The 14,239-nt window shown below is 34.3% G+C and overlaps 1 protein-coding gene across 1 annotated transcript in view; it reads left to right on the top strand.

The window, feature by feature from the left end:
• Positions 1 to 13,352, top strand: part of KLHL1 (kelch like family member 1) — a 197,156-nt gene extending 183,804 nt beyond the window's left edge. The window contains exons 9-10 of the mRNA XM_081815511.1: positions 5,849 to 6,020; positions 12,120 to 13,352. Of these exons, the coding sequence (XP_081671637.1) occupies positions 5,849 to 6,020; positions 12,120 to 12,179 (232 nt within the window). The 3' untranslated portion in view covers positions 12,180 to 13,352. The remainder of the gene's footprint in view (positions 1 to 5,848; positions 6,021 to 12,119) is intronic.
• Positions 13,353 to 14,239: the final 887 nt, after the last annotated feature.

The raw sequence follows: 14,239 nt of genomic DNA, 5'->3' as shown, positions 1-14,239 counted from the left end.
CATGGAAGAGAAGACTAAATATTATAAAAACATGAATTGTACTCTAAAGTGATTTGTGGATTCATTGCAATCTTTATTGAATTGTAAATGCTTGTCCAGTATGGATTGTGGATGTAAAGTTGAAAAGTTGATCCTGTAATTTAAATAAAAATGAAAAGGGCCCCAAATCCCAAGAAAACTTTGAAGTAGTAGATATTACAACTAATTGTAAAGTTACTTTAAGGCACTATGGCATTGGCCTAGTGCAAACAAGTAGACAAAACAGATTTGTGTTCAGAAATAGGATCACACATGGTAGAGCATTTGACTGCAGAAATAGGATCACACATATAAGGAATCTTGATTTATGGCAAAGGCAAAAAAGCATATCTCATATGGAAAAAAATTAGTTTTAGCTCATCTCTCATCTCACCAAAAAATCAATTCAAGATGGATTTTAGATGTAAATATGAAACAAAGCTTTTAGAATATAAGAGGGGGCTATCTTCACAGTTAGAGGAATATGAAAGATTACTTAAACTGGATCTGGCAAGAGTCATCCATAAAGAGAAATATTACTGTCAAAATGCCTTTCCTCAGGTGTGCCTGGCTGGCTCAGTTAGCAAAGCATGCGACTCTTGATCTTGAGGTTGTGAGTTCAAGCCCCATTTTGTGTGTAGAGATTACTTTAAAAACAAATAAATAAAAAATCTTTCCTCAAAATACAGCATGAAGAGTAAAAATTTATGCCGGAGAGTGGGAAAAAATATTTGCAAAACAAAACCAACAAGGCTTTGTTTATTTTTTTATTTTTTTGTTATGTTAATCACCATACATTACATCATTAGTTTTTGATGTAGTGTTCCATGATTCATTGTTTGTGTATAACACCCAGTGCTCCATGCAGAACGTGCCCAATTCCAATTCTTGTTTCTAATAAATAAATCTAATAAATAAATCTTCTTGGCAGAAGATTTTTTTTTTTTTAAGATTTTATTTATTTATTTGAGAGAGAGAGAATGAGAGACAGCATGAGATGGAGGAAGGTCAGAGGAAGAAGCAGACTCCCTGCCGATGCGGCACTCGATCCCGGGACTCCAGGATCATGACCTGAGCCGAAAGCAGTTGCTTAACCAACTGAGCCACCCAGGCGTCCCTTGGCAGAAGATTTTAACAAGAACTCTTGGAAAGATGACTATTGGGAAAAATGCTTGATGTCATTAGGCATCAGAGAAATGAAAATTAAAATCACAATATCATACCAGGACCTACTAGAAAGGCTAAAATGAAAATAGCTAATACCAAATGTTGGAGAAGACGTAGAGCAACTGAAACTCTTATTACACTCATGGTGGGAGTGCAAATTGGCCCAGACTCTGTAATACCAGTAGGAAGTATCTACCACATTTCAAAATATGCATTCTCTTTGACCCAGAAATTCTATTCCTAAATACCCATTAGATATGCATATATATGAAAATATCTGAACTATGATGTTTATAGGAATATTTTTAGTTATTAAGTTTTTAAAAATAATTTTATTAGAATTAATTTATTTTCCTTTCCCATCATGTAAGCATTTCTGAAGTCATAATCTCATGAGACCTGATAGACAGATGTTGATTTTCTTTACAGGAAAAATAGAATGTATTTTGAGCAGCATTATTGTCACTCTTAATTGCTTAATTCAAATAATTTATGAAAATTCAAACACAGATTCTATAATTCATTTACCAGAAATCTAAAAGCCTCTCTTTTCAGAGCTGTTTATCCATTTTCACAGCATGGATCTCATCTTATTTCTCTGTTTTCTTGTTTGCTTTATTTTGTTTTACAGGCAAACAAACCTGGCTACAAATCACTTCTATATTGTTTAATTTGCTTTCTGGTTGAATATTGCTTGTACAAATTTAGGAAAATGAGTATTAATTCTATTTTTTCCCGAAGTAAGGCTTGCATACTTAAAAACTGCTTCTCTTTAAATATTTTAAGATCAATTTTTATCCTTAATAGAAAAAAAAAAACAAAACAGGGCTTAAAAAATTAATGGTACCTCAAAAACTTCAGTGGGGATTTTCAATGAGACACAGTTTTATTCTGTGACTCTTATATGCCTTCAGCAAGTTTTCATTTCACAGCCAATTTTAGCCCCTACATACTGGTGCTTCTCTTGTCTAAAGGCTACAAACTTTAATAGAGTCCCTGATACAGAGCTCACACTCTGACCACGAAGGCCAAGGTGAGATGTAGGAAAAGCGGACAGTCTAAATACAAAGGACAGCTACTCTAACCCCTCCACTGCCCCTGCTGCCTTGTTCTTTTTTTTTTTTAAAGATTTTATTTACACAAGGAGGGGGAGTGGGAGAGGGAGAAGCAGGCTTCCTGCTGAGCAGGGAGCCCCTTGGTGAGCCTCGATCCCAGGACCCTGGGATCATGACCTGAGCTGAAGGCAGATGCTTAACGACTGAGCCACCCAGGTGCCCTGTTTTTTTTGTTTTTTTTTTTAAATAAAGAACCAGAGAAAAAAGTAACGTTTAGGACTAAGTTTCATCAAAAATGTTAACTGACAATGACTGAGTTCACTGTTAATAATTGTTTGGAAAATGGCTATACATCTGTGGATCTTCTCCTTAGGTTAAAAAAAGCTGTCTATTTCATTTATGGGGGTAACAATTTTGTATATCCTCAGGCTGAGAGGTGAATCCATTGAGTTCTGAATATAGAAAAATCAATTTAGATTCATTAATTTGCAAACAAGGATAACCACTAGTAGGTAACTTTGTATTTATGTAATTACTTCCTCTGTATCCAGGAGAGAGTGTGTATATGGGTGGGGAGGAGTTGGATTGTTTTTGTTTTGTTTTGGTTTCATTTTTTGGATTACAATATAGAAATTTAAATTTAAATTTTCACCATTTCCATATATGAATTAAAAGCTTGTTATTATAAGAAAAAAAAGATATTACCTAGATTTGAAGACAGGCACATCTAATCCAAAGATCTGGATTTTCTAGAATGCATTAAATTTTTAAAGTTCTCTTCAGAAATTTTGTAAAATATATATATATAAAAAAGTGATATCTATTTCTAAGTGTAGAATATTATTTCTAAATGTGCACCTAAATATAGGACATACTAGTGTTTTCTTATTTTTCCCTGGAATATGAGTATTTGAGAATTGTTCAATATTTGAGTTTCACTTGAAATTTCATAAGTCTTCATAAATTCATTTATTATTATTGCTCCATGCCCTAGTGTTGGCTATTTTCTCAGGTCTTCTGCCTTTTTGCAAAGTGATAAAGTCTGCTTTGCAGACAACAGTTGAAAAAAAATTCTATAGAGCTGGATAGCAATTAAATGTGGGATAAAGTATGACTTCAGAAAAAGCTATTTAAGTGAAGTGATTGTGACAAAAGCCAGGCTGGATTTTACTGAAGGATGAATAAAGTGTAAAGAACGTTCGCTTTTCCTTGAAAATTAAAGTGTATTATACATTCTTACTTTTTTTTTTTTAAAGATTTTATTTATTTATTTGAGAGAGAGAGCATGAGAGGGGGGAGGGTCAGAGGGAGAAGCAGACTCCCTGCTGAGCACGGGGCCCGATGAGGGACTCGATCCTGTGACTCCAGGATCGTGACCTGAGCCGAAGGCAGTCGCTTAACCAACTGAGCCACCCAGGCGCCCTATACATTCTTACTTTTAAAGCTATTTTTACTACAGATCTTTTCTGACAAACAAAAAAGTAAACAATACAGTAAACTTCCCTGTACTCATTACCCGGCTTCAACCATGATCACCAGTGTGTCATTCTTGTTTATTCCATTTCCCTTCTCTCTCTCTCTCTTTTTTTTTTTTTTGAAGTATTTCAAAGAAATTCTCAAACATGTCATTTTAGCTTAAAATATTTTTGAATTCATCCCAGAAACAAACAACCAAAAACGATCAGGACTTTTTTTTTTTTAACATAACAACAATGCTATTATCAGAACTAATAAGAACTTCAGTAATTCCTTATTAAAATCTAATGCTCAGGGTATATTAAAATTTTCAAAATGTCTCAAACATCCTTTAAAAGTTGGTCTATTTGAATTGGGATCCAAATAAGATTCACTTACTTTTTTTGTTATGTTTAATCACAATTCATTTAGAACAGCTACTTCTTCCTAATTATCTGTTCATTATTACTGGGGGTTTGCTTGTTTGTTTTGCTATTGATTTGTTGGAGAATTCAGTCAGTTATCCAATAAAACATTCCACTCTCTGGATTCTCCTATCTGATTCCTTGAGGTATCTTCTTTCCTTCTCCTCCTCCTCTACCTCCTCCTCCTCTTCTTTCTTTTGTCCTTATTTTAAAATATCTTTTATATTTCATATAAAAGATTTCATATTTTATATGTTCATGGTAAGTTTGTCTTTTCTTCATGGTAAGTTTAAATAAAGGTTTTGATGACATAGATTGTGTTTGTGTGTGTCTATATGTGCCTGTGTTTGTGATGTTTTACATTTATTAACTATAGCATGTAAAATTACATTTTTATTTGCCTGGTTTTGCAGGCATTCAACAAATTTCTCATTTCACGTAGATTATCTTGGCTGTCACAACCTCTCCCACCGTGGCGTGTAAATGCATGTAACATCTTGGATAACGTGAATATAGAGAAATATAAATTTCCGACCGTTGGGGTCCTCCCTAACCATTTCTTTTGTAACAACCTTCTTTATTTTCAATAAACATGTAGGTGGCTTTTTGTTTTTGCTTGTGTTTGTTTCTTTGTTTTAGGAGTCTGTGGGTTGAAAGTTTCAATTGGTGAAACACAAGACTGCAGTGGAAAAACAAACTAAAAATATATTTATTGTATCTGTTAAAAAAAACAAACTTTCACCCAGTCTTCTTTTATATTTACTCTGCCGGGCTCTTACTAGCTTTTTCATTTCTGTATCTGACCTTGAACGTGCAGGTTAAAGGCAAAGAAGTGGTTTAATCATTCATTCTTAGCTACAGTAAAGTACATTCACGAAAGTATTCTTCAGGCTTTTGCCACTCAAAATACAAAATATCCATACGTAATGCATGGTAGTCAGACTTTCTGGAAATTAAATTATTTTTGGTTTAAGTTCAGTAATAATTAACTTGTGCCCCCTGCTTCAATCTCTTGATTTACCAATCTCTCCCTTAAAGTGAATCCCAAAGAACGCCACTAAAGCACAGTTCTGGTCACATTGTAATTATTTTCCCCAGGTTTTCCTATTAAAACACAAAACACCTTCTTACTCATCACACAAACCATAAGCCCATCAAAAAACACCCTTCCAGGTACTCTGCTCCTTCCTCTATTCCTGAACTTAGCCACCCTGCACCCCTGCTTTCCTCAAAGTTGGCCATGCATTTTTATTAACACTTCAGTTCTTTCGCATAAATGTCTCCTTTTCTTTCTAGCAAATTTAGCTACACCTTCAGACCTGATTTACAGCAGACTTCAACTGTGGAGAAGTCCATAATTCTCCCAGATTTTTAACCATTACTTCTGTTTCATTACCACAGCACTTTGCTTATATTTGCTTTACTGAACCTCATTCTGCAGTGGATAGTAGTTATTTACATATCTGCCTTCCTTGTGGAAGAAATCATGATGTAGATTTTTGTTGAGTACCTGGACATCCAGTCAAGGTATATTTTTAATATACCTTAAAATTTAGAAAGCCAGACATTGTGGATATTAACTCTTGAACATCTGCTCAAATGATTGAGCTTCTAGAAAAAAAAACATAGTTTTTTTTTCTCATGGTGTGCTTTTGAAAGAGTACCATTCATATAGTAAAAGCTGGATGTGATTAGAATATGCTATATCCTATTATCCTTACATTTTAGATACGATCCCAAAACAGACACATGGACCATGGTGGCTCCTTTGAGTATGCCCAGAGATGCTGTTGGAGTCTGTCTCCTTGGTGACAGATTATATGCCGTTGGTGGCTATGATGGGCAGACATACCTCAACACTATGGAATCCTATGATCCACAAACAAATGAGTGGACACAGGTAAGACTGTTGCCAGCATAATTTACTTCAAATACAAGAATTTACTTCATTTACTTCCTTCTAAATTTCCTTGAGCCCAAAGTGATTGATTTAGCCCATTGTCATGTTCATTTTGTAAATCACATGTTTTTGTGTACTTTTATGTATTCTATACTTTAATAAAATTCATATTAAAAGGTGACATTCATGCCTCATTGGGATTTCCACTTTATTATAAGTAATAACGACAGTCAGGAACTGAATTTTAATTAGCTGAAACAAACAGAAAACAAAGTGGTATATATTGGTTCACAAAAACCTAACTTTAGAATATTTGGTTTTAGAGATAACTGGAATAAGAAGATGGAAAGCTACAGAGTCAACTTTCTGCCTCCTATTTTTGCTTGACTGTCTTTAGGTCCTATCAGATAGGTCCATTTTCACCTACTGCAGAGAGAATTTTCCACGGAGCGGAGCTGCTGGAAGCTCCAAGTAGTAATCCTCACAGCCATAAACAGAAAACAAAAGCAAAACAGCAAAGATCTCTAAATGATTGATCATGTAGAAAGTGCTCACTCCCGGACAATCACTTTGGCCAGGAAGACAGAGTGAAATAATTGGCCGATCTTAAGTGAGGTGTTATCTCTTGATATATAGTACACTGTGGTTAGAGACTCAGGATCATGCTAGAATAATGTAGCTCCCATTCAGGTCACACAGCTAGAAGATTTGTGTTGCCTGTGTGGGTGCTGGGGGAAAATGAGTGCAGTGCAACTTAATTATAATGGAAGACACCTTATTCTGTATAGCTACTGTGACCTTGCTTATAATGGAGGGAACGGACATATTCTCAGACTTGCGTCCTCATATTCAACTTCTATTTTCCTTCTTTCTTTTCCAAATCTCTCAGTATTTCTATTATTCCTCCCCTTTATCAGAAACCTAAAAGCAAGATACCATTCCAGCAAACAAATACATCATTTCCATTAATGGGTGCAGTGAGATTCCAAAGCCTGCCTTAATTGAATCAGAATAGGAACCTCATCTTGTAACAATCTTCAGTGGATGGAGGGTTCTATTTGCTGGTGGGGTGGGTGGGGGCGGGTCACAGAAATTGACTAAAGTTTATCTGAAGAACTTGAACACTGGTTGGAGTAAATTTCTTTTAAAGATACTTACTTTTAAAGACACATAACTTCCTTGATTGGGCCAGTTTTGATGATATATGTTCAAGAGATAGGCTGACTCTGAAGTACAAAACAAAATTCCTAATGTCCAGACTAAAGTGCCTGCCTTATGAATCTTACCCTTCTCTAAAAGAAAACTCTTTGATTTCAATGAAGATAGATGAATTTGGCTAAAAGGAAAAAAGAAAGCAGAATGAATGAAAGAAGGAGAAGTATTTGGAGAACTGGGTCATGTGATTTTCTATGTTTTACTTTAACTGTAAGAGAAGAAGCATTCTTCATCCAAAGACCAGCAGCAAATATAAAAGAAGATTGTAATTATCACACTGAAATTTTAGAAGATATATTTTAACCTCTTCTCTTTCTGAGTCCCTCGTGTTTACAAAGAAATACAGCATGGATTAATGACTGTTGATTTGCTAAGGAAATGTAACAGTTCAATGATATTTATTTTAAATGTGCCACTTTTACAAATGAACATTAAATAAAGGAAGTTTATGGGCATTATCAATGATAGAATATAATCTTCATTACATACTTATAATAATGAGCCATTATGCTTATCATCCTTCTAAAACTGAAATCAAAATAATGTATGTAGTAATAATAGGTAAAAACTTCCTGAAGAGCATTTTCCCTCATTTGTATTTTATTGCACTTTTTTGGATCATATACTATCTTCCAAACAACAAGGTGGTATTTAAAATGTTTTATAACAACTTTGTCTAAGTACAATAAACATTCATTTTAAAGCTCTTAAATTACTTTAAGATTTTACGTCCATATTTTTTCATTATTTATATTTTTAAGACTCTCTAGAGACCATCAGCAGACCCACACAAGATCCCTTTGAAGATTTTCAGGATTCTAGGTCCCTAGAAAAAAAAAATCCCATATGGCGGGATAATGCCTGTCACTTTCCCTCCATTTACCCCATAAACGGACAAAACCAATAGGTTATCTTACTTATCATTGGCATCCCCAAATGGCTGAGCATTAGAATAAATAAACTATATTAAAATATCCAAGAATGTATATTTAGAACATTTCCAAAGCTAACTAATAGGAAATAATATTAATAGATTTGGGAGCAATTCCCAGATTCATGTCTTAGATAGTTTTACTGAGAACACATGCCTACATGTGTACATGGGCGTGTATGTATTTGAATAAATTTGACTTTGTCATTTAACACTGGGTTTATTTCTTCTATTTTATTTGGAAAAAAAAATATGTGTGCTTCAAGACATAAAAAAAGAACTTTATTCCATCCCCCCTGGTCTGGGTAAAACCACCCTTTCATGTGTTGTCTTGCTACATCATCACAGTGCTGTCATGCTGCATCCACCTGCAGTTGTAAAGAAAAATAGTGTGTGATTTACTATCATCTCCCCATAAGTCTAGCATAGTTGCTGGTGTGGGGCAAGAGATAATGTGAATATTTCTTCAATAAAGTAGCTGAGAATTATTGCAACTCAGTTTGGTCTGCTGTGCATGGGTTTCGTTTATTTGCACACAACAGATACATGGTCATATCCCCTTATCTGCAGTTTTGCTTTCCATGTTTTCAGTTAACAGCGGTCTACTACAGTCTGGAAGCAGGTGACCCTCCTTCTGATGTATTGTCAGAAGGTTAGTAGTAGCCTAATGCTATGTCACAATGCTGACATCATTCATCTTATTTCATCTCATTACGTAAGCATTTTATCATGTCACATCATCACAAGAAGGGTGGGTGCAGCACAGTAAGATATTTTGAGAGAGAGAGAATACATTCCCAAAACTTTTATTACAGTATATTGTTATAATTATTCTATTTTATTATTAGCTATTGTTGTTAATGTCTTTTGGTACTTGATTTGTAAATTAAACTTTATCATACATACGTACATATAGGGAAAAACAGTATATAATGCATTTGGTACTATCCATGGTTTCAGGCATCCACTAGGGGTCTTAGAACATATTCCCCCTTCAAGGAGGGGTTACTGTAGAAGATATTGAGAATAAGTTCTAGGGGAGCCTGGTACGATATCTACATTCTCCATTGTTGTGTTTTTTTGTTTTTTTTTTCCAATTGGTTCTGTGACCAACCTTTTTAGGATGTCATTCTAGGGCTGAAGGTATAACCTTGTAGGGAGAGCATAGCAGATTTAAAAAAATATACATGTATTAAATAAGATTAAGTTAGAGCTAAGGGGGAAAGGGGAAAAGCTCTCTTAAATATTTAAAATGTATGTATGTAGAATATATCAAATGCTCAAAATAGCATGATAAATTCTGTGGTAAGGAAAATACTTAGCACTATGATAGAAACTAAGTGTGCTGAGTACAGAAATCTTACCTCAGGAAATGACATGTAGAATGAGGCCTGACAGGTAGGTAATAGTTAACCAGGTGAAAATATGGGGAGTGGTTTGGTTTGAGGAAAAGAATTTGTAAAGAATTGCAGGAAGAACACATAACATGCAAAAAATAAAGGGGTGAGCACGGAGTTTGGAGACATAAACAGGGTCTAAATAATGCATGGCCAGAAGCTATGCGGTAGAATCTTGACTTTACAATAAGGCTGAGTGGGAGTTAAGCTTTTAAGTAGGGAAAGGAAATAATCAGAATTGCGTTTTAAAATGATTGCACTTGATAGGATGTGAAAAATCATTAGGAGCAAGCAAGACTAGAGTCAGAGAAATTCGTTAGGAGGATATTTTACCAATCCACTGTGGAGGTGGAGGACTTTTCCCTTCTCCCTTCTAGGTTATTCGGTTGATCTAATAATTAAACTAAGACAGATTAACGGGAGAAAAATGTAGTTTTATACGTATGGGAACCCCATAAAAATAGGAGACCCAAAGAAGTGGCCAAAGCCGGAAGCTTTATACCTTTTAGACAAAATGATAAATTTGTGACAAACTGACAAGCCAAGGATTTCAGCTTGTGGTAGTAAAGTACTGAAGAAATAACAAGGTTTATTTATATAGCTTTTTGGCTCTAAATTCTCCATCTCTGGTAATAAGGATGCCTTCTATCATCCTGGTAAGGGAAGTTACCTTTCACATTGGAGATTTATTTCCTGCTTTCAGGGGGACCAAGAGTCAAGAGAGTCCTTCCTGTACCAGACATCTATCAAGTACCTTTAATTCAAAATAATTAATATGCCAAAGTGGCATATCCTGTGGAGACATACTCTGCAAGCCTTCACACTCAAGGTAGAATTGTAATGTGAACGAGGCTGCAGACCATAGGAATGGGTATAATCACGTTGGATGGAGAGATATTGTAGGACCTGATGATTATTCAGATGTAAGGTTGATGAGGTAAAACTAAAGGTCATGGATGTTCTCCAGGTTTCTAATTTGAGCAACTGAGTAGAGAGTGGTGTCATTATCTGACACTGGAAACACAGGAGGAACAGCACACTTTTGGAAAAAAAAGGGCAAAGGTTCATTTGTACAAACACACTCATGCATGTTTGGAGATATAGATGTACATGTAGATACAGATACAAAGTAAAGCTATTCACTCTATACTTTGGAAACTATGCACAGCATTTCTCAGTATTGAACAAACATCAGAGGGTATTTGGGAAAGTTTTCAAAAATACAACCACCCAGTATTCCTCCCATTCCTATTGAGTTTTGGGCCATGAGCACATATACTTTGTAAAAGTTCCTTAGGTGACTCTGATGTGAAACAATACTTAAAAATCATTGGAAACTAAAAGAGGGACAATGGAAAGTTTGTGCATTTTGGAGTCACATACACTTCAGTTTGGGAACATTGATTTATATATCATCTCCTGACATTTCTATTCACATAACTGTCATACAAAGATAACAATACATGATGGGATTATAAAGGTGATGTGGTGATCCATAAAAATTATTCTTAACACAAATGAGTAAAAATAGATCATGTGGGAAGTTGCTGTTTTTTTTTTTTTTTCTTCTTTTTATCCTGCAAAGGGATGGCAGGTAAAAGTAAGTACACTTAAAAGAACTGTAGATACGATGGTAATTTTCATATTTAGAGAGTGAGACCATGTCCTTTCTCAATCAATAAGATAATGTATGTGATCTGAGGTTATTTTGCTCTTGGTTGTTTTATTTCTTATATTTTATTCACATTCTTTTCAGTTTGGAGTAATATCCTCTAATTTCTACCCTACTCTGATATTTTAAGTGCATAAATTATTCTTAGAAAACTGTAATAAAAATCATTCATATCAAAATGCTCAAATTATTAAAATCTTGTCTTACCTTCATGGAATAGGTTTTCATTACAAACTGTAAAAATTATTGTTTTTAATACATTTCTAGCCAATTTCATATTCAGGAATTATTAAAAAAAAATCTCAATTCTTATCTCAATGACTATCATAAGCTGGAATTTTTTAAATAAGTACTATAGCAATTATAATTTTGGTCTATTTATGACAAAATATAGAAGTTACTTCATTGTATGTCTCTGTTTAGAATGAATGAATAACACATTTAAGTCAGTATAATATCTGGGCAAATAAGTTCAAGATGATTTCAATAAGTGTAATAGCTATTTCATCCAAAATATACTCCAAGATACCACTATGAAATACCATCACAAATGTGTCCATGCAAGCCCAGAAATAAATCTTTGCTGGAAACTTTACTATAGCATCTTTATGTCACTAAAAATCATTGAACACCTTACTACTTGCCTTAAAAATTCCAAAAATGCATGCAAGCTTTAACAATTTCAACATGCAAATCATTGCTCTTTTGTAAAAGCCATTTTCAATGTTTCCATTTTTATTGTCCTACTTGTGACTAAACTGGGAAAATATAAGCACATGTATTTATGATTTTCACACATATGAGTGTTTTAAATATATTACAATTTGTATACTTTTCTATGACAGTAAAATTTGTCTTAAACTGTGTTTCATCTTTTTCAACAGATGGCTTCTTTGAATATTGGGAGAGCAGGTGCCTGTGTGGTAGTCATCAAGCAACCTTGACTTACTCTTTTTTTGGAGAGATTTTATCTGCTGGAGTGGTTATTTTTATATCAGAGGGCAAGAATGAGAACTTCCTAAGATGAAAATTCTTCAAGAACAAGGATTTCTGTAGATTTACCTACTGATGTCAAAAGAGGTAGAAGATCAAAGAGAACTATAGGAATCGAAATAAACATCACACTGCTATGGGAACAATGTCTGGCCGTATATTAGTTAGTTCAGGAATGGTTATTGGTAATTCGTTTTGTATTGTAGCATACAATAACTAAAGTTACCAAAGGCTTGTTTTTCTTGAGCAATTAAAAGGAGAGACCAGTGTTTGTGACATGGATAATTTCATGGCTACAACTCATTCAATTGTTTTATAGTTTGTGGCAGTATCAAAGAGGTCAAAGACAGGATATTTCATCTGACAGAATCTGATTGGTTTACTACTTTCCTAATCAGATGTGGTCATTCTAGGAGGCAGAATGATGTTTTATTAAAACAAACATGCTTCTTCCTCATTTTCTCAACTATGAGGACAATTAGAGAAACAGATTCATGCCTGTCTCTTGCATTCAGAAAACAAACTGTTCTGCTAATCAAAGCCGCATATTTCATCAGAGAGGATGGTTGAATTTTATTGCAACCATATTAGCAATCTGAAGCTGGCAAACACAAAGGATTGTTTTCATTAGGCTTACCACATTGCTTTGCTTTTTGAACACACTGAGCCAAAGAATCAGTACAATTATGGGCTTTTGCCTTATGTTGAGTTCAGTGTAAGCATGGAAGCTAGTTATTCTGAATGTTATATATATTCATTGCATGTTAAAGTCCTTTAGAATTTTGTTCATAAAAGACAAAACAAAACAAAAACCTTAGAATTTTGAGAGAGAAATCTATGATTCATTCATTTGGAGTGTTAATGATCATTGTTAGAAGGAAGGCGGACTTCAGATTCTCATTTCCCACTTTTCAAACTTGTTACATTGATATGCACATTATTTTATGACAAATGTTTGTAACTGTTTAAAGCATAAAGTGGAAACATTATACAATGTCCTTAATAAATTCATGTAAATTTTAAATATAATTAATAAATGATAGAACATTTGCTTTTATCACTGTATCTTTCTTCAATCAATTTTAATTCACATCTGAGTAAAAAACTGACAAGGTATACCGCAGAGACAGGCCATTTTTATTGCTTGACTTTTCAAAAAATCAAGGACTATACATCTCTCTCAAAATGTGTATTTCCTCCTAAATATTACACTGGCACCAAATGCAGTCTTTAATTATTGCTTTCTTCTATAGTCACTGATTTGAGGCAGTTAGCAATAGTGCTTACAAAACACGCATCCCATAATGAGTGCTGATAATTGCGCAGGAGCTAGAAAAGAAAGAAAATTCCTCTTTGAGTCAATGTAAACCATGGAAAATATTGATAGTTGTCTCAAGGAAATATGAGGAAATCTAAATTTTCCCATTGATATCTAAATATCCCATTGACACATGTCATCAAAGTTATTAGTCACATTTATATCAGAAAAATTATGTCACTAGAAGTATAAGACAGGAGGAAGTATCAATGAATTTTAAAAATTACAGGTAAAGAATGCATAACATAAAATTTATCATCTTGGGGCACCTGGGTGGCTCAGTCGTTAAACGTCTGCCTTCAGCTTGGGTCATGATCCCAGGGTCCTGGGATCGAGCCCCACATCGGGCTCCCTGCTCCGCGGGAAGCCTGCTTCTCCCTCTCCCACTTCCCCTGCTTGTGTTCCCTCTCTCACTGTCTCTCTCTCTGTCAAAAAATAAATAAAATCTTTGAAAAAGAAAAAAAAATTATCATCTTAACCATTTCTAAGTGTAGGTTAGTAGTGTTAATTAAGTATATTCAATTTTTTCTGCCCACATATTTTCTCCAACACATAGAACATACAGATAATATTAGCTACCTGGAATAGACAACTTAGTTTTGAAACTTGAAAGAAAGGAGGAGAAGATAATGTGGTTACATCTATTTTTTAACCAGTAAAGTTTTGTGGTGGTCATATTTAAAATTTGTTAAT

The sequence above is a fragment of the Leptonychotes weddellii genome, chromosome 3 (genome assembly GCF_054177405.1).
Source record: "Leptonychotes weddellii isolate Sample4059 chromosome 3, ASM5417740v2, whole genome shotgun sequence".
Lineage (NCBI taxonomy): Eukaryota > Metazoa > Chordata > Mammalia > Carnivora > Phocidae > Leptonychotes > Leptonychotes weddellii.
This window is presented reverse-complemented; position numbering and strand designations above follow the sequence as displayed.